Source organism: Entelurus aequoreus, linkage group LG25 (assembly GCF_033978785.1).
Source record: "Entelurus aequoreus isolate RoL-2023_Sb linkage group LG25, RoL_Eaeq_v1.1, whole genome shotgun sequence".
NCBI classification, from domain to species: domain Eukaryota; kingdom Metazoa; phylum Chordata; class Actinopteri; order Syngnathiformes; family Syngnathidae; genus Entelurus; species Entelurus aequoreus.
In genome coordinates, this window is record NC_084755.1 from 19702339 (window position 1) to 19728237 (window position 25899).

The 25899-nt window shown below is 37.5% G+C and overlaps 1 protein-coding gene across 1 annotated transcript; it reads left to right on the top strand.

The window, feature by feature from the left end:
- The first annotated feature begins 357 nt into the window (after positions 1-357).
- ccnf (cyclin F) lies at positions 358-25116 on the top strand. Its single transcript, XM_062036583.1, has 17 exons — positions 358-593; positions 4387-4538; positions 4680-4786; positions 4873-4940; positions 6870-7066; positions 7271-7324; positions 7495-7599; positions 11878-11955; positions 12088-12242; positions 12657-12821; positions 15090-15213; positions 15299-15479; positions 15588-15675; positions 16104-16203; positions 16283-16416; positions 17713-17888; positions 23646-25116. The coding sequence occupies exons 1-17, from the start codon at positions 581-583 to the stop codon at positions 24086-24088; spliced, it is 2340 nt and encodes a 779-aa protein (XP_061892567.1). The 5' UTR covers positions 358-580; the 3' UTR covers positions 24089-25116.
- Positions 25117-25899: the final 783 nt, after the last annotated feature.

Here is a 25899-nt window from a genome sequence, read left to right on the forward strand (position 1 = left end):
GTTTTTTTCATCTTTGGCTGTGTGCCTGTCTCTTTAAACGCGGTACCTTTAAATTGAAATATATACAACTACATATCCCACAATCCCAAGCATGCAAGTGAGTCAGTGGGCGTGCCTCGTAGTCCCCTCAACCAATCGAATCTGTTTCGTTGGCGAGCGCGTACTTCGAATCGCTATTATGCTGTCCAATCCAAACACTTTATTACCCAGTTTATACCAATCTGGCCAATGCGGGTGGGCCTCTCTTTACACCGGCCAATCACATGACAGAATAGAGGCATGTAGGCGGGTCTAGTCTGGACGAATCCGCTCAAATGTAGCGTTTAAACACGCGTGGCGGGTGGGTCTAAAGGGGACATTCGGGGTGTGGCTAATAGGACTCGTGTTAGAATTTGAATTCGGCTCACAATTTCCAACATTTATTTCGCTTCAACCAGAAACATTGGTTGTAAAAAAACATATTTACCATAAATTCCCCTGTTAAAATTTGCGTATTTAACACTAGCCGCTTTAACCGCTGTTGTAACGCTAGCTAGTGGCACCGCTGTGGGAAGACATCTGTACATAGAGTCCACTTGCGATGAAAGCCGGTGGTAAGTCCTTTTTAACATTTTAATTATATTTCATGTCTGTGTATATTTTAATAAATATACGTGTGAGTCGGTTTGTATCAGTTTTTCATACATTACTCGTATTTAACTTGGTGAGTTAGCAGTTACCTCGTTAGCTACTAGCCAACAAACCACTATCTGGTCCTGAATAGTGCCTACAAGTCACAAAACGCGTCTCTGCGTGAATTATTATGTGTTGGCAACGTGTATAAGTGTTTAAAATGCATGGAATGTATGTTTAAATTGGAGTTAATGCCACTTAAACCACAGGAGGGAAATTTGGGCGCCCACTTGAGTTGACTACTTGGTAGGTGACCAGTGTTAACTACACACAATTCCACTATAGAATATTTGTGTATTATAATTAAAATATTAGATGACTGTATTAAGCATTTGATCAAAGGCAGGAAAACCTCTATTAATGGTCTATTTAGTGCAGGGATCGGCAACTCAAAACGTTGAAAGAGCCATATTGGACCATAAATACAAAAAACTAATCTGTCTGGAGCCGCAAAAAATTAAAAGTCCTTTATAAGTGTCATAATGAAGGCAACACATGACCTAAAAGTCTATACTAGCTGTGTACAGCTCCACTAATGGACATTGGAGTGTTACTTTCAAAAGCAAAATTAAAGTATTGCTAGAAACCTAATTTTATATGGGACTTTATTGTGTTATATGTATAGTACATGTTCCAAAAAGAAAAAAAAGCATAAAACACCACCAGAATTAGAGATATTACAAGTCAAAGTGATGAAGCTTAGTGTTATGCTCATGACTTGGTGTAACTAAACATTAAAGTTAAAGTACCAATGATTGTCACACACACACTAGGTGTGGCGAAATGATTACCCTATAAGATGAAGGCAATTGCATTTTATTGATATTTGAAATGTATTCAATGTTTATAAATGAATATTTAAATATACTAAATGTAAAAAAGTGAATAAATATTCAAAATAAGATAATTTAATGAAATCTAGTTTGGTTATGCTATCATGAGCGCAACACTAGGTTGTAAAAGTTTTAACTACAATTCTAAATAAGATGTCAAAAGCAAACTGGAATCAAATACACACAGCTTAAAGATTGATCAATACCTATTTAAATTTAGTAATACATAAATATGATGATTTATCAAAATATAAGAGAAATATACCTGAACAGAACGCTCATGATGGTTACACCAAAAAGTAACGCTATGAATCACGTTTTTCCAAGTTTTTGGGGCATTTTTGTGCTATTTCCAAGCATCTCCTTTTTATTATCAATGATTTTAAATGGTCAAACTAATGCATATTATATACGCATGCCCTAGTAAACAAAAAAAAAAAGTCATATTTATTTGGATTGTTACATTTTGAAGTACATTTGTGCAGGTGGGTGCGAATGTACCCATTACCAGAGCTGTACACATTAGTAAATCAGAGGCTACTCAGAAGGTGAGATAACTCCTGAAAATGACTGGCTTTTAATGGCCAAAGGTATAGAGGTGTGTGTCCAAGTTAAAGGAAACGGCAGGCTGTCTTCTTTTAATAGATTTGTTACAATCTTTGGCAAGCTAGGTAATGTTTGCTGTGGTCTGGAACAACATGGCACACAAGCAACTATCAGAAAAGCAGCCAATATTTCATGCAGATAATGTGTCATGAGACATGCAAAACTAAATTGTATATTATCCATCAGCATGTCTTTCATAATGATTGTGAACGATAGGCAAAATTTAAAAAAAAAAGTGCAGCTCACCCCCAGGAAAACTTGACAGCTTTATAATCATATTTCAATATGATTATTTAAAATCATATTCTGGCCACTTTATATTCAGTCTGTTGGCTTTTTTGTAAAAACCTTAAAAAAAAAAATACTAACTTAATTATTTAGGGGTTTTACCTAAATAGATGGGGGCATAATTTGGTGCTGTTCCCCTGCAGACAGTGTTTCCCACACATGGATGCTGCTTCATTGACTAAGTTACGGACCTATGACCTAGTTCAGGGGTCAGCAACCCAAAACGTTGAAAGAGCCATATTGGACCAAAAATACCATAAACTATTCTGTCTGGAGCTGCAAAAAAACAAAAAGCCGTATATAAGTCTTATAATGAAGGCAACACACGACGTAAGTGTCTATATTAGCTATAATAGCCTACTATCAAAATGACTGTGTGTCGCAGGCTGAAGCAAATCTTCGTTGACAGAAAAGGTTGAAATTTAATATTTATTCTACACATTTTTACAACATTGGAAACCATTAGTAAATCAGAGGCTACTCAGAAGGTGAGATAACTGACTAAGATACCTATGACCTAGTTCAGGGGTCAGCAACCCAAAACGTTGAAAGAGCCATATTGGACCAAAAATACCATAAACAAATCTGTCTGGAGCCGCAAAAAACGAAAAGCCATACGTATATAAGTCTTATAATGAAGGCAACACACGACGTAAGTGTCTATATTAGCGATAATAGCCTACTATCAAAATGACTAGCAAATCTTCGTTGACAGAAATGTTTAAATATAATATTTATTCTACACATTTTTACAACATTGGAAACCATTAGTAAATCAGAGGCTACTCAGAAAGTGAGATAACTCCTGGAAATGACTGGCTTTTAATGGCCAAAGGTATAGATGTGTGTGTCCAAGTTAAGGCTGTCTTTTGTAAAAACCTATGGAAAGCCGTGTACTGTATAAGTCTTATAATGAAGGCAACACACGACGTAAGTGTCTATATTAGCTATAATAGCCTACTATCAAAATGACTATGTGTCGCAGGCTTTATTCTACACATTTTTACAACATTAGAAACCATTAGTAAATCAGAGGCTACTCAGAAGGTGAGATAACTCCTGGAAATGATTATTACAATCTTTGGCAAGCGAGGTAATTTTTGCTGTGGTCTGGAACAACATGGCGCACAAACAACTATCAGAAATGCAGCCAATTTTACATACAGAAAATGTGTCATGAGACATGCAAAACTAAATTATATACAAAGAGGATAAAAGTAAAGGATATTAAATTACCATAATAATGATGCAATATGTACATACAGCTAGCCTGAATAGCATGTTAGCATTGATTAGCTTGCCGTCATGCACTGACCAAATATGCCTGATTAGCATTCCAACAAGTCAATAACATCAACAAAGCGTACCTTTTTGTGCATTCACGCACAGCATAAAACTTTTGGTGGACAAAATGAGACAAAGGAGTGGAAGATTTTTACATGTAAACAAACTGTTGCGTCACAGTCCACACACACTATGGTGAGTTCATGAACCGCCGAAATTAGTAGGACAAATTATGTTCATCAAATATTCTCATCAGTGAAGCATACACACAAACTTATTAAAAAGTGGGCTTTCTAACAATTGGGAAGGTTTGTGTCATGTTTGTCCTCAAACAAAAACATACTAAAACAAAACATTTATTTTCCCCCCATCTTTTTCCTCCAACTACTTGGTAGTTGACCAGTGTTAACTACACACAATTCCACTTTGCCATCAAGTGTGTGGTATTTAGTCGCTTAAAACGGTTGCTTTTGCAGTAAAAAGATACACATCAAATTATTATTGACATTTTAGGCCTGGCATACTAACTTAAAAGGGTTGCAAATATTTGACTAACAATAATGTGACAATTGCATGCTCTCATTTTCACCATGATGTGAAATCTTGTGTTTGCTTGTCAATAAAGCCTATGTGAATGTTTAAATTCTTTGTGTTTTGGCTTAGGAATATGCTGTCTTAACTTGACGCCCTTGTCTGTCCACAGTCCACTGCCATTGCTCAAAATGCTATTCCATCCCACTTCGAAAGAGGGTCCGCTTGCGTACACCGGCTGTCACCCTGCTGAGTCTTCCACAGGAGGTTCTCCTGTGTGTGCTCCAGTGCCTCTCCGCTGAAGACCTGCTGTCTGTCAGAGCTGTGAGTCATTCCTCCACGGTCACACAAAACACGCACCACACGCCTGTGCAACTTCTAGCGAGCAATATACACCTCGTTGTCCCACATGTGTTCTGTTTCAGCATCTTTTGCTTCCTTGTGTTGTTTTCTGTTGATTTCTAGGTTCATTCTCAGTTGCGTGACATTGTTGACAACCACCCCAGTGTTTGGGCCAGGGTCAGTTTCAGGGACACTTGGCCATCCCCCGACAATTTATGGTTATTTGAAAGGTAACACAATCTCAATAGTATGGTAGAGTGTGTAATAATCCAGTTTTCATTTATTCTTATCAAATATATATTTGTTTGTGTCACAGAGCTGCAGAAAAAGGGAATTTTGAAGCAGCCGTGAAGTTGGGGATTGCTTATTTGTACAACGAAGGACGTAAGTAGACACATCGTTATGTGGCGTGTCATTGCCGTTATGTGGCGTGTCATTGCCGAAATCGAACATAATCCCGTTTGTGACGCTTGCATTTGTTCTTTTTAAAAACAAATGTTGACACACAATCTGTTCCAGAGTCAAACTGTGGCCTTTGTAAACTATTTTGAATAATCCAAGCAATTTTTACAAGAAGGAAGTGTAAATGCAAGGTAACCACTAGTTATAAGATAATACAATCCGTATTTATTCATATTTATTGATACACAGTATACTGACAGCTGCATTGGTAATTTAGAACATTTAATTTTTATAATATTAAAGCACCAGAATGTAAAGATCTATTACTAGTTTTAACCTGCCAATACCGATTATCCATGATTGAAATCAGCTAATTCCGATAAAGATCACATCATTGCTTACACATTTTAAAATGTATGTATGGTGAGTGCTATAAACAATTTTAACAATATCAACACACTATTTAAACTAATACCTTATTTTATTTTATTACATTCAATTATTTGAGCAGAACAAAGTCAATAGCACTCAATAATTAAACAAAAAAAGAAAGGACTGTCTGCTACTCATTTAAGTTATCCTTTGATTTTCGCCTTTATAGTCCACCTTTGTACATGGAATTATTCCCTTAGTTTGTAAACATTGACCAAAAACAAATTTTGAGGAAATATAAATATTTACCTAATCACTCTAATATCGATTATATACTGATACTACCCTTGGTATCCACACTACCAGTTCGTGGATTAATCAACCATCCTCTGACAAACCAACATTTGCTGTTATGTCATTATCCTCTTTCTAGACTCTTATTAATCAATTTAATAATTTCCTGGTAACTGTTTACTTTATATGTAACGTGATTCCATCTACACTTCTTATACTTTACCAATCACTTCTTAAAGAGGAACTGCACTTTTTGGAATTTTGCCTAATCATTATGAAAGACATGACAACGGATGTATTTTTTTATTGCATTCTAACTCGTAAATAAAAGTCATCTTACAGCAGAGCCAATGGGAGGTCCTCTATTCCGCCCATAATACGCCAACAATACTCCATTTACATTTTGTGACTTGAATATTAACAAAGTATTAGTGATATTGACAGACTATTCATAGCGCCGCCGTGACCACAAGCTTGTGTGCCAATGTGGACATGATCGACTGATCAGCTGCTTCCTCGTTTCCTTGCTCGTCTAATGTTATTGCAGATCATAAATCATGCCTCTCACCTTGATCGTAGAAGTATGAGGACTAATTCCGACAAGTTGATACACTTTGACAGCCAATTTAGGCCCAGAAATAGCGGGAACGACGTTTCACCCCCCTCTTCTTTGTGAGGATTGAGTCATTCTTCATCTTAATGGGAATATATGAACATGTTAGGAGTCAGCATCCTAATGACAGCCGACCTTGTACAGTGTGTGATGTTTTGTTATGTTTGTTGGCTGTCATAAAGTCTGCTGTGAGTAGTAATCAGTCATTTAAAAAAAAAGCAAACGTGATGCGTTTTTGGAATTAATGTGCCGTGTATTCCTAAAATGAGCAAAATACGTAAATATTCAATATTATAATTGTGCCTATTACTACATTACATATATACTTGTGTGTATAAAAAAGTATAATGGAGGTGTTTAGATGTTTTTTAAAGGCTATATAGGCAGAATAGAGGGGCTCACAGACACTCCATTCTAAGCAGAATTTTGATCGCATTTATTTATTATTTAGAATGCATTAAAAAAATACATTCATCATCATGTCTCTCATAATGATTGTGAACAATAGGCAAAATTCCCCCCAAAAAATGCAGTTCCCCTTTAAATTTCAATTTGCACGACCATTGGACTTTTGAGGCGGACTGCCTTCTGCAATATTGTCGCTCATCACGTGGTTTTCCTGTATGCCACAGCGTTGCTGAGCGATGAGGGCCGGGCGGACGTGTGTGGAAGGAAAGCCTCCCACTTCTTCAGCCTGGCTGAAGGCCTGCGCTCTCCCACCGCCGATCCTTTCACCTGGCTGTTCATCCGGCCGCCGTGGTCCCCCACCGGCAGCTGCTGCAAGGCGGTTGTCTTTGACCGTCTCAAAGCCGAGTGCGACGACAACATGGTAGGGCTCTTCTACTCCTTTTTGGGCAACACCAATAGGCTGTTTGTGCATACAGTCCCAGGGCCATAAAGTATACTGCTACCAGATTTGTACTGCTTGGCAAGGGGGGAAAAAACTGAAAAATGGGAAGTTTAACATCATAGACTGTAAATTAGTTAACATTTATTTATTTTTCATGTGTTTTTGTCTGTATTGTTTGCTCAGGAGAAGAGGGGCCCATTGTTGCACTGTTTGGCGAGAGTCTTGCAGCTGTTTGAGGTGAGTCTCATCAGTTCAGTTTCAGTCCGGGTGTGGTCAGCACGGTTTCTATTAGCATCCATTATTTACATGACAAAGCATTCCTAACCAAAACTCAAGTTTTTAAACATCACATAATTTGTTAGAGCAGTCAAGATTCCATGTGCTTGTTTGCCCACCATTTTCTCCAGGAGGATGAGAAACGTTGCGAAGCTGTATCCATGTTGGAAGGTTCTTCGCAGGCAGGATGTTTGCAGAGCTCCTATCTCTTATGGGAGAACAATCGCAAAGCAGCTGTGAGTTTTACAATAATCTTTCATATTAAGCGTAAGGTGCTTGAAGTTGTGGGGTAGGGGATATACCTGTACATAAAAAAACATCTTATCTTATTTATGCTATTGGTAGTATTGTCTTGCAAACATGCTTAGCAAAGTTTTCACTTGCAGTAGAACAAATAATCGATTAATTCAATCAAAAAAGAAGCTTTGATGTATATTCTATTGCTTCGATTAATTTATTGTTTATTGAGTGTAACTAATTAAAGTGGATAAAATCTGTGATGCATATAGTTCCCAGAACTTTAAATACCCACACAGTTTCTTCACCGGCGCTGTAATAGACCCCACCAGAGAATAATTTTTTTCATTTTTATTAATGCGCACGTAATGAACCTGCAATTTAAATGTTGATGTGCATATATTCAAAACTAGGAATGAAGGTTATGGCAAGCAGAAAAATTGTTTATTTCAACTATTTCCCCCTAAAATAGAGGCGGCGTGGCTCAGATGGTAGAGCGACCGATCAGAAACTTTAGGGTTTCTGGTTCAAATCCAGCTTCCGCCATCTTAGCCACTGCCGTTGTGTCTTTGGGCAAGACACTTTACCCACCTTGCTCCCAGTGCCACCCACACTGGTATAAATGTAGCCTATATGTAGATAATGGGTTTCTCAATGTAAAGCGCACGGGAGAAAAAGTGCTATATAAATACAGTTCAGTTCACTTCACTAAAATAAGCAATAAGGCTATAAAATGGGTTTTGTCTGATCGAACAAACTAATCAACAGATTACGGTTCTTGGTTCTAAACCTTGGCTCTGCTGTCCCAGTTACTGCCTTTATGTCCTTGGGCAAGACACTTCACCCACCTAAATGTAAATGAATGTTTGGTGGGCAATTTAGCTGCCACGTTTCTTTCAGTCGACCCCATACCAGCTGTGGCTGCCAATGTGTGAATGAGAGCTCTCACTATAAAGTGCTGTGAGCGTCTACAGCAGGGGTGTCCAAACTTTTTCCACTGAGGGCCGCACACTGAAAAATCAAAGCAAGCGGGGGCCATTTTGATATTTTTTATTTCAAAAACCAATACAATGTATGTATACAAAATATACATTCAGGCCTCCACTCAGGCTTGATCCTGGGGACCACAAAGGGTTTTGGTAAAAAAAAAAATTAAAAATGTGTCATTATTCAGTATTATTATTTGTATTATTATTCAAGGTTTAAATCTCTAGATCAACATTAGGTCTATCTGTCAATATAAGGTTTTTAAAGATTTAAGTTGTATCAAAGAAAACCCAGTTTTTTATGGAAAAAACACAAAATATGCAATATTTTCAACCAATAAAATTTTTAAGTGGAATATTTGAGATTATATAATAATTGGGGCCTTTAAAAGGTCAATTTCTAACAACATTGATTTTAATTAATTATTATTTTTTGAGCAATGACACTTAAAAAAAAAAAATCACACTAAAATGATTGGGGATCCAAAAGGGTTCTACTCATTAAAGTGTTAAAAAATACATTATAAATGTTTTCTACTGTTAACTTTTAACTCGAGATCATCTTCAGATCCATCCCTCAATTATAAGTTTTATTGTTGTTTATGTTTTTTGTTTGTTCGTTTTAGGCCCTTCTTTAGGGCCTAAATACAGGATAAAAAAGCAATAAGGTGCAGATATAAATAAATAAATAGGTTTCTGTGCAGATAAATATATTGCACTTTACTATACTGCACCTTATTGCTTTTTTATCCTGCACTACCATGAGCTAATGCAACAAAATTTCGTTCTTATCTGTACTGTAAAGTTCAAATTTGAATGACAATAAAAAGGAAGTCTAAGTCTAATTTAATGTGACATAATTGGAGCCTTGAATAGGTCAATAATTCATAATGACATTGATTTTGATTCATTATTATTTTTTAAAGAAAGAAAGCCTGCATGGCAGCTTTGTGTTATTAGAGTAAACCTTGCAACATTTTCTTGTTACATTTCACCTGTTTGCTCTTTTATAGCACTTTTTATGTTTTACATTTTTTTAAATCATATTTTTAGAATGTGCCGTGGGGCTGTTAAAAAATGACCTGCGGGCCGCAAATGGCCCCCGGGCCACACTTTGGACACTCCTGGTCTACAGGGTATCCGCAGGCTCTTTAAAAATGACTAAAAAGTCTTAAGTGTCTGCCCTGAGATCGGTAGGTCGTGAGTTCAAACCCCGGCCGAGTCATACCAAAGACTCTAAAAATGGGACCCATTGACTCCCTGCTTGGCACTCTGCATCAAGGGTTGGAATTGGGGGTAAAATCACCAAAAACGATTCCCGGGCACGGCCACCGCTGCTGCTCACTGCTCCCCTCACCTCCCAGGGGGTGATCAAGGGTGATGGGTTAAATGCAGAGAATAATTTCGCCAAACCTAGTGTGTGTGTGACAATCATGGGTACTTTAACTTCAAATCCAACAATTTGAATTTAAGGCCTTAAGATGTCTAAAATTCGCCTAACGTCTCATAAAATGTCTTAAATACGATTTTGAAAGATCTTAAAAATCTATTAATATTACTTTTATCTAAAACATGCATAGACTTCAGTCTTGCTTTTAAATGTTTCGAGTTTTGAGAATGCGATAACTTAACTACAAAACGGAACTAAAGTAGGCTACCTCTGCTGCCCGGTCGGAAATGATCGATAAACACATCGTTGACACCTTTCTATTTTGCTGTTAATCATATTTGGATGATTACAATCCGAACACTCTTAGTTCCGAACCAGTTGTAGTTCTAGAGTATTTATTAGTAGCCGGCGAGAAGGTATATTTTTTAAGTGACGGATGTAAAAAGAGGTCACGACACCGGAAGTATATTACCCAAAGAGGTGTAGCTATAGGATAGGATAAACTTGCCAAATGGGAAACGTATTTGCGTGCATGTTAAATAATTTTAGAATTTAACGCTATATTTTCAATAATGTTTAGTAAATTATCTCCTAAAAAAAACTACAAATGATATGGTACATTACATGGGTCATATAAGTGTCAAAAAGACAGCCAACTGAGATTGGTAAATGAAAAAAATTCTAATGTTAAAATATAATTGTAGAAATGCACCCAATTGCATGGTCTTAAAAAGTCTTATACCTGCAGAGACCCTGGTCGAGAAAGGCAATATCTAAATCCAATCAATTAGTCTTGTTTTTTCAAAATACTATTTCGTGCTGATAGAAATGTTCCTCTTTTTTTGTCAGTTTTCCTCTTTTTTTTTTTCCTCAAAGGGTGCTCAAATACCTGCATTTGATTCTGCTATTGAACAAAGGCGCTCAGGTGCTGGAACATGCAATGTGGAGTGAAACCTCTTGTACCCTGTTTAAAATGTAATAGACGAAGAAAACAAACATGGCAATTTATCAATGGCCGCAGAATTATTGAGTTAATTTTCATATATCCTTCAAGTAATTGACTTATTGGCCCAGGCCTGACAACTGATTAATAAAGGGGAACTGCACTTTTTTTTGGAATTTTGCCTATCATTCACAATTATTATGGAAGACATAAATTCAGATGTATGTTTTTTAATGCATTCTAAGTTTTAAATAAATGTGAGCAAAAGTGTGCTTACAATGGAGCCTATTGCCACCAATACTCCATTTAAATGTTGTGACTTGATTATTAACCTAGTATTAGTGATATTATTTTAAGCGCTAACTTAGACAAACTATTTTTAGCGGCGCCGTGATCACAGAGCGCTAACTAGCTCGTGTGGCTATGTTGACATCGTCGGTTGGTGAGCTGCTTTCTTGTCCGGTTCTAGATCATAAATATTGCCTTTTACCTGTCGGATGTGAAATGGGTGTTGGATTGTAATCTTTATGGTCTTAAAAAGTCTTATACCTGCAGAGACCCTGGTCGAGAAAGGCAATATCTAAATCCAATCAATTATTACTGTCCATCCTGGTCCATGCAACTACTGAGCCTGTTTATTTACTTCCTATGTTAAACATGCTCTCATTTTCTGATAGGTGAGAAGGAGGGGTATGGAATCCCAATGTTAATCGATTGTAGATAGCTAATTCAGTAATGAAAATAAATACATACAGAACTAAAAAAAAAAAAGACTATAAATATAGCATCATTTATGCCATACTATGGCATAAATCATGTTAGGTATTTGTGCCCTTTATAGTGTGTTAAATTAGACCTCCAAAAAAAGGTTTACTTATTCAGTGACTTGTAAATCTGAATAAATGAACATGCTTGCAATTTATTGAAGATGAAAAGGTTTGTTTGTTGCGACTTTCAGATGTCAGATCCAGGCAGGTACCTCCAGTGTGTTCGAACCCTCAGGGACTATGCTGGAAGAGGATGCTGGGAGGCACAGGTGCGTGCAATTATTAAGACTAAGCACTTCTAACGTTGGTGTGCAGACACAATAAGCACTTTCAAGCACTCGCCAACAAGTCATCATACACGCCATCTTGCTTCTGCTAACAGCTTGCCTCTTTATGTGCAGCTCTCTCTGGCCAAAGTGTGCAGCAGTGGCAACCCACTGGGCTTGGAGGCCAAGGCCTGCTCCGACTTGGTGTCACAGCTTTTTAACTTCCCTCAGCAGGCAGCGCAGGGTGGCAATCACAACATCCTCAAGCGAGGCATTAAGGACACCATGAGGTAATACAAATATAAATTAAAAAAAATTGTTTTACTGCAAAATAGCAAGAACAGAAATATGTTGTTACACAAAAGCGAGGTAAGGTGTAATGTTCCTGCAAATGCGGCACCCCATCACGCAATTGGACAATTAGATGTGTTTGTACGTCATTTGGTGTGATGTATTGCGACGTTGCTTTTCATCCCAACGGAGAGGTGGGGTTGTGGGGAGGGATGAGATCACCCGATTACAACAATAATTGTCAGTAACTGTATTAATGATATGGTGATTAATAATAATAATGATGATGATGCTGATGGCAAATGTAACAGCTGAATCTATAAAAATAGGAGCACCAACTACAGGGGCGGTGTCCATTGTTTGCACTTCTATTACTGGCTACACAATCATCACTATGCCATCTTTGCCTGCAGGTATATCCTGGTGGACTGGCTCGTGGAGGTGACCACAATGAAGGACTTCTCCAGCCTGACGCTGCACGTGACCGTAGGGTGCGTGGACCGCTACTTGGCCCTGCGTTCAGTCCCTAAGGTCTGCCTTCAGCTGCTGGGGATCGCCTGCATGGTGGTTTGTACACGGTAAGTCAACGTTGCATTACAGTCGCAATGGAAACTCAGTCCCTTTGTTGCAGCCTAAAATGCCTGAATTTGAGACAGATTTTTCAGAAAGTTTTGACAAAACATACCGTATTTTTCGGACTATAAGTCGCAGTTTTTTTCATAGTTTATGAAAGTTGCATAATGTTTTTTTTCTTCTTTATTATGCATTTTCGGCAGGTGCGACTTATACTCCGGTGCGACTTATCCTCCGAAAAATACAGTAGTTATTTTTTTGAAAGCATTGAATCAACTTCGGATTTTATGAATTTATTTTCAATGTTAAGTGTTGCTTGTAACCTTAACCTCGAAAGGCACCGGATTTCCAAAAAAGAAAACTAATACTGTATTGATGTTTCATTCGTTTTATACCACCTAGATATAAAAGTAGACACTAGATAGCTGTAGAAGCACACACTCAGAGCTCATTGTTATATTACTGTTCTGTTTTAATTTATTATACCTAATAATAGTAACATTTCATTATAATTATAGAAAGAAACGCCACCAAAGACTTCCTTGTTTTCATTTGTCTGCTCTGCCGTCCACAAGTTGTTGACATTCTCCGTGTATGTTTTACGCTTAAAAGGTGTTTGTCCATCTTAAGCATTCACTTATGTTCCAAAACGTTTAACCCCGCAGGTTAAAAGTATTTGTGAACAGGTTGCGAGTGATTTTAAAGCGGTCATTGCTGTTGGTGAATAAGAGACGATATGAGATTATCATCACACTTCTATATCTCTGTCATGTAAATGCTGCCTCTTTGCTTGGTCAGCATTGCAAATTGGAATTGGTTCTTAATTGCTTTACCTTGGATAAACACAGGTTAAATGAATACATAAAAGCATGTGAACTAGGAAGTAAATGTTTGTATACCACATTATTCAGAAAACTTAGCATCGTAGACAGGAACCGGAATTAGGTCTAACATATGCAAAGGGCAACAATTAATCAAGTTCCACAATATCTGGTATCAAACACCAGCATTGTGGGTTTTAAGAATAGACTAAGAGGAGAAGTATTGCGGAAAGAGATTATTCTAGATTGCACCTAATGTCATGACTGGTTTTATTGATTGACTATTTTATTGATTATGGGACAAGCAGTAGAAAATGGAGGGATAGTACTTTTTCGTCACTTATTGTTTTATCTTTGGTACACTGTGTATATTTTAGGCCATTGGTTCTTTGTTTAGTTTTTTTTGCAAAAATACATATATCTATTTTTATATTGCTCTTTTTATCTTTGGTATGAAAAATATTATGTAAACTCGAAGTTTTTTTTTTTTTGGGGGGGGGGGGGTTCTTTGTTGTTGCTATTTTTGTATTACAATATTTTATTATTTGATCATGTTGTACTGCATTGTAATCTTTTGTTTTGTGATTGTGTGATGTTTTTTGCCTGGACCCCGGAAGAATAGTCTCCACTGCAGTGTAGACTAATGGGGATCCTTAATAAACTAAACTAAACAATTTTGCAGTTTTAAGCAATAAAGAGTCGATATATTGTTACATGTTGCTTTTCCTGCTGCATGATTACCGTAATTTCCGGACTATAAGCCGCACCTGACTATAAGCCGCACCCGCTAAATTTAGGGGAAAATACAGATTGCTCCATATATAAGCCGCACCCGACTATAAGCCGCAGGGTTTTGATGTGTAATTACTGTAGTATATAGGGGTTCCTGCTACCACAGAGGGAATTGTCGGGACAGAGATGACTGTTTGGGAACGCAAAGCGTCCCATTTATTAACAATAAATCTTTCAATCATTCAATCGAACTTTCACATCTTTGACATGGCGAACAGCATTCGTGCAGAGTACAAATAATACAACGGTGCAAAGTAATACAAAGTGCTCGCCTGTACGTTATCAAAATAACCAGCCTACCGGTATATGAAAAGTCAGTCTTTAATCATTGTGTCGTCTTCCTCCTGCGTACTAAAACCACCGAAATCCTCTTCGTCGGTGTCGGAGAAGAACAGGCCGTAAATAAGCCGCACCCTTGTATAAGCCGCAGGGACCAGAACGAGGGGAAAAAGTAGCGGCTTATAGTCCGGAAATTACGGTAGATTGAATTCGATTGCCGCAAATGATGCTGATTCACCAAAATGCGCGGTCAAGTTGTAGGCTTTGGACAAAAGTTTCGAGGCTGTGCATAATTTGCATGAATTGCTGCGATTTGTGTCATTAGAAACTTGCTCTAAGACACCAAAGCCTTTGTCAGAGACATGGTCTTTTCTTTTGTAGCTACATCAGTAAGGATATCCTTACCATAAGAGAAGCTGTGTGGCTCACAGACAACACCTACAAGTACGAAGACCTGGTTCGAATGATGGGAGAAGTCGTCTCCGTGCTCGAAGGGAAGATAAGGGTGGGTTTAATGAAGACTGTATTATCATTATGCTCCATGCATTTCCAGGCTTTATAGTTATTGCATATTGCACAATACATAATAGAGCCCCACACTGCTGGACTACGGCGAGGTGCTGTTGTCCCTTCTCCCTCTGGAGCGACGGACCACTCACCTCTTCAGCTACATCTGCGAGCTGTCCCTTCTCTACTCTGCCCTTGCCACGCCGCCTCCTGCCAAGTTGGCCTGCGCTGTGCTGCTGCTTACAAGAGCCCTGCATCACTACGGTAACAAAACACAACGCCACAAACTCTGCTTGTGTTCAGAGACGTGTCATTTTATCACCATATGTTGTTGTTGTCTCTTTATTAATGCTTCATCATGCCTTGTCACAGCTCCCGTCTGGCCCAGCCAGCTAGTGGATTACACTGGCTTCTTCAAGCAGGACCTCACCCAGCTTTCTGTGCTGCTTTATGTCAAATGGTAAGCCTCCGTCCAATATTGTGTATCTACGCACACAAGACTTGTCAATAAAAGCAGTGATACTTTTAGCCATCCCACTTGAATCTTTATTAATATCCTTTCAGCTATCACAGTGACAACCACTTGATCTCGATGACATGTTAACATGATGTGCTAGTGTTTTGCCCCATCTTTTTTCTGCCTCTCCGCTGGTGACAGGACATTGTAAGATAATGACTATTGATTGTTTGGCTCAATGAAACCTGACTGATTAGCTTTAGGGTTGTTTAAATGTCAAGTGGCTAAGAAAAATAGAATGGTCGTAAAACTGAACCCCAGACAGTTAAATGTGAGTGGGAGGACACTCTGATTACAAGATTGATGAGTACTTGTGTTGCCAGATGCAAGTTTGTTTTATTGATTGTTTTCTCCCATTTTCATCTCCTCAGTTTCAGTCAAGATGCTCCCAAAGACTACAGACATGTGTCTCTTACGGGCGTGAAGCAGCGTTTCGAAGATGATATCTACCAGCACGTCAGCAGGGAGAAGGTTTGCACTCTTCAAACCTTAGCTTATCAAATTGTTGTATGGATTTAGGTGTTAAAGCTGTTTAATTTCTACATGCAAGGTGATGGATTATAAAGACCTGTGTCAGATTCTTGGGATTCCCGAAGTGGAGCCTCAGATGGAGCCCCCCAGTCCCACTGGCCAACCAGCAGACATCCACACTTTCCTGGCTTCTCCATCTAGCACCAGTAAAAGGTAACAGACAATAGGCATCGCAACACAGATGAACACCATGAACAGTCATACTTGTTTTTCATAATTGAAAAAAATATATATATTAATATATTTTCATTCTATGTAATTTAAATAAATAGTTCAAATAATAATATATCATTAAATTGCACCGCAGGGTTCACCCAAGTCGGCGGCACGCATGAAGCTTGCGGTCACGTCCTTCCCGAGATGCTTTTACCCACCACCAAAAAATTTGTAACCCCCAAAATATTTATTTTTTCATCATACTTTAAGTGCCTGCCAAATATGGGGACTTTTCGTGCATGTTTAGGGCCTCAAAATGGCAGTTCTTTCTAAATTTGTATTATTAATCTCTTTGTTCTGTAATATTGGAGTTTGTGATGATGAGTGTGATTAAATTATGGACCAAAAAGAGCAATGTTTATGATATGGCAGTGTTGGAAAATCATAGCACTAATTAAAGCATTTTACTTAGAAATGTATATATTATACGTATATATAAATAAGTATATAAATAAAATCAATGTATCTGAGCCCGTATGTAAATCGCGCACAAGGTTTATGTGTTGTCAGCTCATGATAGCAATTTAGATAAGCTAGCTAACATTGGCTGCAATTGACTGCAAATTGTTAGCTGCTTCTCTTGGACTGCTTTTGTTTGTGTGTACAGTCCCTTTAAAGATTTTAGGAATCTCAGATTTTTGTGCGTATTACTTTAGACAAAAAGTGCCTGGTAGGAAAATATAACTTGTTAGTCAAAATTCTATTTTGCCATATCTATAATATCCATTCATGCTGTACGTGTGTATATTACACAATAGTAATAGTTCTTTATTCATGATTTATCTTAGATTTCTTTTTTTTTTGCCCTATGAAGTGTCATTCTAAATTCTCCTCACAGCCTCAAGGGGGCATAACTGCATGACATCTGAGAATTGCTATGATGTGCTGTGACAATAAATCAGCATTAGATACTATATTTTTCGTTTTTTGAGGATTTTAATTCATGTTTTTTAAAGTGCACATCCACACACAGTTTTGGGGTGCAATGGTGGTAAAGAGAAGTGTAGCATGTCATGAGGGAATTATTTATTTATTTTACAAATCCTGATTATAGACAGGCTTTAAGCGACAATTACACTGTGAAATTTAACCATTCTTGTACAGTTCTCCTCCTTGCTCCTTTAGTCTCCTTCGGTCCATAACAGGCGTGCCCTGTTTAGTCCAGAAGGTGTTTATCTATTCCATCTGTGTGACTCATCCTAACCCCCCATGCTCCTCTCCTCCCCATCCAAGAAAGCGCAATGACAGCATGCAGGCCGACAGAGGCAGCCGCGTGACAACGCCCACGGCAGAGCTATCCAATCAGGAGGAGACGCTGCTGGACGACATCCTAGACTGGAGTCTGGACACTTCCTCATCCGGCTACGAGGGCGACCAAGAGGAGAGCGAGGGCGAGAAAGATGGAGATTGTGAGTAATTTCGGAGGGGTAATTTAACCCTTTAAAAATTTGACCATAAAGACTAAAAACATCTGCTTCCAATAACCGCTGTATTAATTTTATACGTTTATATATTTTTGTCACTTCAAATTAGTCAGTATTTTACAATATTTGTATTAAACATTATTCTATTTTGGCAGGTTTTAACCTTTAAAAAACAGCATGTTTACATAACTCTACTGTTTTTATTGATAAAAACAAGAACTACATTTCGTGTTTTATTAAGGGTGTAACGGTATGTGTATTTGTATTGAACCGTTTCGGTACGGGGATTTCGGTTCGGTTCGGAGGTGCTCCGAACGAGTTTCCAGTAGCGTACCGCACGTTGTGTAAATTGACAATGCACACCGAGGCACAACACACGGCATGCTAGCAGCGACCAGGCTACGACAACAAAGCGAAAACGGTTTGCCGACATTGTTCAGCAGCGGTAGGGTATGCTTCTGGCAACACGTCAAACATGCTAACCCATTTGAAGCGTCACCACTAGGGATGATGTTTGATAAGAAATTATCGAGTTCGAGTCTATTATCGAATCCTCTTATCGAACCGATTCCTTATCGATTCTCTTATCGAGTCCAGATAGGTTGTTGTACATGGAAAAAAACCCACAGTATTTGGTTTAACAAAAGCTCACTTTTATTATATAAGAAAAAAATACAATCTAATAAATAAATATTGACTGTTACCCCCTAAAAAAATTTAATAAAATAAACAAATATTGACTGTTATTACCCAAAGTATATTAAGTGGGATTTTTCAGAAAAACAAATATATACAGTTACACAAAAACAACCTGTCTCTGTGATCAGTATAGATGTATAAATAATAATATAGTGTTAAATAAAATCAGTCCATTGGGCACAAAACTGAAAATAATACAGCTTTCCAAAAAGTGCACTTCTGCTGCTATTTGACACAACTGTTTGTTATGATGCTTTGACATTTTTGCACTTTATTTCTTTATTGAAAGAAAATTCTATGAAGAGAAAAGTTGTTTGCAAATGTGGTTACAGTGCTAAAAAATGAAAAGTTAAAGCTAAAAAAAAAACACTTTATTGAGTTAACATTATTTCTTTATAGGGGGAAAGATGTGATGTTATGAGCTAGGCAAGGGAATATAACAACTACACTGCCCAGCATGCAACGGGAGTGACGAGCATGCACGGTAGCCCCGAAAAGTGTTGTTGCATGTCTCACCCGGCACCGAAGAATGAGGTTATGAGCACACTGTGAAAGTAAACGTCAAGAACTCAGCCAACACGCCTCGTCTGCATTATTTATAATTAGACAGACAACACATATACAGTGTGATTTTGTTTTGTTTACATTTAAAGAAAAACAAAAGTTAAAAAAGGGAGATGTCAAATATGTATGTGCTGCGGTTGCTTTAAGATCGTTGCGACAGCTGCCGTAAAGGAGGTGCGTTGCTAGCCTGGTTGCTATGTTTCCGGTTGGTCGTAAAAGTGTTCGTCATGTGTTTGTACCCTGCTCAAATCTCTCAGTAAAGTTATTCATTGGATTATACCTTTTGCTTTGAACTTTATTACACGTTTTGAGCGCTTTTTCCGGTGCATTGTTTTTCCAGCTTTCCCTATCTGCGCCTAATGACTGAGCTACGTGACGTCATTTCTTGTGATGTCTCACGGGGCATTTCTGGTTGGGACGGGATTCGTTCCGAGGGATTCGAATAAAGAACCAACTCTTTTTCTTTACTATAGTGGTCTCGATAACGGGTACCGGTTCTCAAAAAGGTATTCGAGTCCGAGGACTCGGTTCTTTTCTTATCGAACAACCGGGAAAACCGGTTTCGAGTATCATCCCTAGTCACCACTCCCAACAATTCTGACCCTTATCTTATTTAGTTTTTATTTTATATATGTTGACCACATTAACCCTTGCAATGGACTCTGTGTGTATATGTATGTTATTGTTATGCTGCATGCATGACTGCCTGCTGTTGCACTGATCAGCCTAGTGGTGGCTCACATCCATCACACACAGAGCTATTTCTAGTTTTGGGCAGAATTATTATAGTGTTCCCAATGTTAAAAGGATAAAGCCATTGTTTACAAATTAGGAAAAAAAATAACCAAAAAATGTATATTTTGTTTTCTTACTGTACCGAAAATGAACCGAACCGTGACCTCTAAACCGAGGTACGTACCGAACTGAAATTTGTGTGTACCGTTACACCCTTATGTTTTATTGATTATTGTTATTGGTAGTAATAGTATTATTGAGCCACAGATTTAGACTAAATTTGCAAACATCAAAGGAGTCCCAAACAACGTTCCCTCTAAGGTGCGCGCCTGCGCAATTGCACACTGCTCAAGCGTCCTCTGCACACAGCAAATATATGCCGCACACCAAATCAAACCCATCTGAATTCTAAACAAAATAAACACATTTATTCTGTGTAATTTTGCAATGGAACTCTGAGTGACAGTGACAACAAGCGGCCCTAACGGTGTTCGTCAACACCGTTCAATTATTGTAACGTCTATCGAGATGCTTCAAGGACAGGAATTATATCGATCACTTTATTGAGCAAAACTGTTTATATTCGGCCATAACCACACCAAAAACACGAGTAAAAAACTTCTATCTCGAAAAACTAGTCATTTTCTGCCGTACAAACCAGGCCAAAACCAACTTGTCGTCTGTCACCAACACGCATACCACTAAACCACTGGTGCGTTTATGCTCACACAAAAAGTCGGACAACTCAAACACCGCACAGAGTTACACTATGACTCCTCAGTCATACGTGTGCTTATTCTACTGTCATTTATTATTAATGTTAATTTATTTATATTAATCATAGAATGCTGTTATTAGAGAAAGTTACAGGAATGCACACTTCATCCTATGCTTACATTTCATTGTGCAACATGAGGATGTTTAAGGGGAACTAAATGTGATCTCTGAAAGGGGTACAAATGATTTCCAAAGCAGGACCCCCACCCAGACATATTGTACAATACTAATCCATAGTTTATATAAAACAAGATTTCTTTTATTTTCATTACAAGTGGGCCAAATCACTAATATTACCAAATAATCTCATGAAAATGACTCCTCTCATTTGAGTGTTATTATAAAAGATTGGTTTGAGACAGGTGTGCTGCTGGTATTGCCACGTATGATGTTGCTCACATGTGCTCCACTGAATGCTCAGGGAGTTTTTGTGTTTGCTCAGACACATGAACAATTAGAGGGAACAGGGTTTCCCACACATTCATTTATTTGTGGTAGCCCGCCACGAAAGAATTACGTCCGCAACAAATACAAATTTTTTTATTTTATTTTTTTTTTAATTTTTTTTTGTTGTCCTCTCCAGCTTCTCAGGCAAATCATATAGTTGATGTAGATGCCCATATCGGCTGTTCAGATTTACTTTACAAAAGATAAGTGTAGGATACTTCTCTTGTTGCCTTATTTGTATTTGACTTTATTAAATGTATTTATATTAGAAACACAACATGTGTATATAACAAAGGGTGCAAAGTCTGCAGGCAGTAGGAAACACATGGTTAAGTGTAGGGAGTAAAACTGATGGCAGTCTAAAGTTCAAGATTTTTGGAGCTCTTTGTTCAGTGGATCAGATGTTTGATGAAGCTCTGTGTCTATCTACCACCACTACTGTTTTCTGTTTATTTGTTACTGACTGTGGCAGGACACCTCTGCCTCTGTTTCACTTTATGTTGCTGGTAAATAATATGGTTGTAGTAGTAGGCTAAAGTTAAATTATTTAGTATGCACTAATTAAAGGGGCAGAGCTTTAAGAGACATTTTAGCTTTTATATTTCATAAGATATATTTTTTGTAAGAACCACAATTAATACATATATTTCAGTGAATAACTTATTGTTCAAATGTGTATATAAATATGTACATAAAGTGTTGTAATTATATTGTAAAATGGATGGATGGACGTTTAAAACAAAACTTATTATTAATTAGTAAGTATACATTTTTTTTTAGCCTTTTTAGAGAAAATCAAATCATTGTAGTAAATTATGCAAATTGCTCGATGATGTCATGGTGACCACGCCCCCACCGCCACAGGTATCTTGGCAGTTTATGGGAAACACTGGGGAAGATTGGTCCCAAACCTGTCTTTTCAGCAGGAATGTGTCAAAAATAGAACAAGCACATTAATCCTCTGGACAAAACACTTCAAGTTTGTTGAAATTTCTGAGGAAATTGGTGCAGTTTCAAAAACACAATGAGTTTAGACTTGGTCTCAGTGTATCTACAAAGCCAGGATTCAACTCTAAGTCACAGTCGTTCTGGGATTGAACAAAAAGCACAACATGCAACAGTGTTTCCCATAAACTGCCAAGATACCTGTGGCGGTGGGGGCGTGGCTATGGGCGTGGTCACCATGACATCATCGAGTAATTTGCATAATTTACTACAATGATTTGATTTTCTCTAAAAAGGCTCAAAAAATATATACTTACTAATTAATAATAACAGTTTTGTGTTAAACGTCAATCCATCCATCCATTTTACAATATAATTACAACACTTTATGTACATATTTATATACAGATTTGAACAATAAGTTATTCACTGAAATATATTTATTAATTGTGGTTCTTACAAAAAATATATCTTATAAAATATAAAAGCTAAAATGTCTCAAAGCTCTGCCCCTTTAATTAGTGCATACTAAATAATTTAACTTTAGCCTACTACTACAACCATATTATTTACCAGCAACATAAAGTGAAACAGAGGCAGAGGTGTCCTGCCACAGTCAGTAACAAATAAACAGAAAACAGTAGTGGTGGTAGATAGACACAGAGCTTCATCAAACATCTGATCCACCGAACAAAGAGCTCCAAAAATCTTGAACTTTAGACTGCCATCAGTTTTACTCCCTACACTTAACCATGTGTTTCCTACTGCCTGCAGATTTTGCACCCTTTGTTATATACACATGTTGTGTTTCTAATATAAATACATTTAATAAAGTCAAATACAAATAAGGCAACAAGAGAAGTATCCTACGCTTCTCTTTTGTAAAGTAAATCTGAACAGCCGATGTGGGCATTTACATCAACTATATGATTTGCCTGAGAAGCTGGAGAGGACAAAAAATATATATTTTTTTTAAATTTAAATTTTTTTTTATTTTTTTTATTTGTGGCGGACGTTATTCTTTCGTGGCGGGCCGCCACAAATAAAAGAATGTGTGGGAAACCCTGATGCAAACTCTTCGAGGTATATAATACCTCCTTTGTCATGTCCATGTATCAATCCAGTGTTATTAAGAAACGGAGGTAGAAACTATTCAAAAAGGTTCATTTCACTTTTCTCGTGTTCGACAGAGACATTTTTGGGCAACGAGGGTGCCAAATGACAATGTGTTCGAAGCAGAACACATAAAACGGCAGGTTTTAAGTTTCATGTGGCACAGTCACACTTTACTGTGTACCTCTTGCTTGGCCCTGATATAAACCGTTTGCTTGCCTAACAGAATTGCTATTGTGACATCCAGTGGACACATTTAGAACAGCAGTTTTTTTTTTCGTTCCAAAAAAAACCCCAGCACAGTTTGTATAATTGGCAAACTCATCACGCGGGCCGTATAAAACCTGTTCGCGGGCCGTAGGTTTGACACCCCGGTCTTAAAGGTTAAATGATGACTTTGGGCTTGTTGTTGTAATGACGCAAGATAGTCCGTCACGATGACACATCTTCCTCTATTGTCAGATTCAATGATATCCATCCAACTGGACCCCGTCAGCGACGCAGACCGAAGACGAGAACATTGTCGAGCCCTGTCCAGTGACGAAGACAGCTTCAGCGAGGCGGACGGCGAGGAAACGAAGCTTGACCGGGAAGCATTTTGCTACAGTTCAGGCTACTCGTCGGTGCAGAGCGTCAGTCCGTCCTCCTCCTCTTCCTCTTCTCTTGTTCCATGCTCCCTCAAGACTTTTACCACTTCTTCCGCTGCCTCTGCTCATTCCCAGCCGGGCTTCCGCCTTTTAGTGCCCGTGCACAGACCTCGTGGCCACTCCAGCAAGCAAGTGAAGAGGAAGAACTCTGCAGCACACAGTGGAGGCGATGTGGAAAGGGAGGAGGATGAGGAAGAGGAAGAAGAAAAGGAGGAAGATGAGCTGTATTCAGCCACTGTCGGTTTTCGGATTCTATAGACCGATGACCACTTGCAGTCACTCGGTTATTCTCCTCCATCAGCACTTTTTTTCCGATTCCTCTGTAAAATCTGTGGGCTTGGCTGCGTGCTCATAACGTGAGGTTTAAAGACAAGGGAAACAATGTAATACATGGAATGGCATTAATTACACAAAGCTTATTTGGAGTGGACAAAAGTCAAAGTTATCCAATGAATGTCTCAGTTTTGTTCAATCAACAGTTGTCATATTATATGGTGTGCATTTCACTGTCAGTGTTTACAGGAGAGCTGTCAAAATAATACCTCTCATGCACTATAACAGTACACCTATCAGGGTGTTAACCTCATTGGATGGTTTTAAAATAGATGTGAGGAAACCAGACTTTTTAATGCACTGTCTGTACAAGAACACCTTGTATTTACTGGGCGGCTTTGACTGATCTTGCCGTGTATGCCAAAGGTACTGCGGTGTTACCTTTTTTTCTATGTTGGAAAATACAACTGTGAATATTTTAAAAGTGCAGAGCAACCTTTGGATTTCAAATACAAACCAAATGCCATATTTATTTTTAAAGCCTCTTTTTTTTTTTAAAGAAAAAAGATGAAGGTTTCATTACTTTTCTTTTTTACCACCTCCAAACTATACTGCAAATGTACATGTAACCATTTAATACATGTATTTATTTCGACTATACGTTGTTGCTGTGTCAGGGAAATTAGGGTAATAAAATGTACGTGTTTTTTTTATGTACACAGGTGACCTAATAGCAACACTACTGTGGCTGACTGAACATTCATATTACGCAGTTCAACTGGTTTTCTCCTGTGTTAATGTACATAGTGTTTTTATGTCTAAGAACAACAAACATGCCACTACTACTTGAAATGTTTTATTTGTCATTCCACACTAGGGCAGCCTTTTTATAATTTTTTAAATTTCCCTTTAACAGACTTGCGATATCTTTTTGAATCAATAAACTCGCATGTCATATTATGTTGTTGTTTTTTTGCTCTATGTGATGTTGTTTTTTATTTTTTTAAACTTTTATTTATAAATTTCAACATTTACAAACAGACAAGAAACAATAATCAAAATAAGTACAAAACCGTAAAAAAAGAGTACAAAGCAGCGCCAGGGGGGTTATAAATTAAAAGTAACTAAAATAGAATGCAAAAAAAATATATATATAAAATAAACAAAGTGCAAATCCATAGGCTCACTCAATTTCAGTAAATAACTTAAATTTGGAACACAGCATCATCGTTTTCACAGCTTTTTGGTTGTTCGAGGTAGAGAGTGTTTTAATGTAGAGTTCTAATTCTTTTTTAAAGGCACAAAAGACATGTCGGGTATTGAGAAACTTACATTTATGAATATAAAACTTAGCCAATAGTATAAGGTTGCAATCTATGTGATGTTCTTACAGTATTGTACAATGACAGTATTGTCATTGTACAAGTACAACAAAATTTGCAGTACAAACTCTTAAAGTGCAGAAATAATTGGGTTTAAAAAAAAAATTTGCCCGTGGGCCGGGCTGTATATGTACAATGTGTATGTATGTATGTATATATATATATATATGTGTGTATATATATATATATGTGTGTGTGTATATATATATATATATATATATATATATATATATATATATATATATATATGAGTGTGTATATATATATATGTATATATATACAGTATATATATGTGTGTGTGTATGTATATATATATATATATATGTATGTGTGTATGTATATATATACACTACCGTTCAAAAGTTTGGGGTCACCCAAACAATTTTGTGGAATAGCCTTCATTTCTAAGAACAA

What these genes read in the sequence shown, in the direction of transcription:
- ccnf (XM_062036583.1), top strand. An exon ending in TTATTTGTACAACGAAGGAC is followed by an intron (nt 4,941 to 6,869) that starts GTAAGTAGACAC and finishes TGTATGCCACAG; the next exon opens with CGTTGCTGAGCGATGAGGGC. An exon ending in GGCATTAAGGACACCATGAG is followed by an intron (nt 12,243 to 12,656) that starts GTAATACAAATA and finishes CTTTGCCTGCAG; the next exon opens with GTATATCCTGGTGGACTGGC.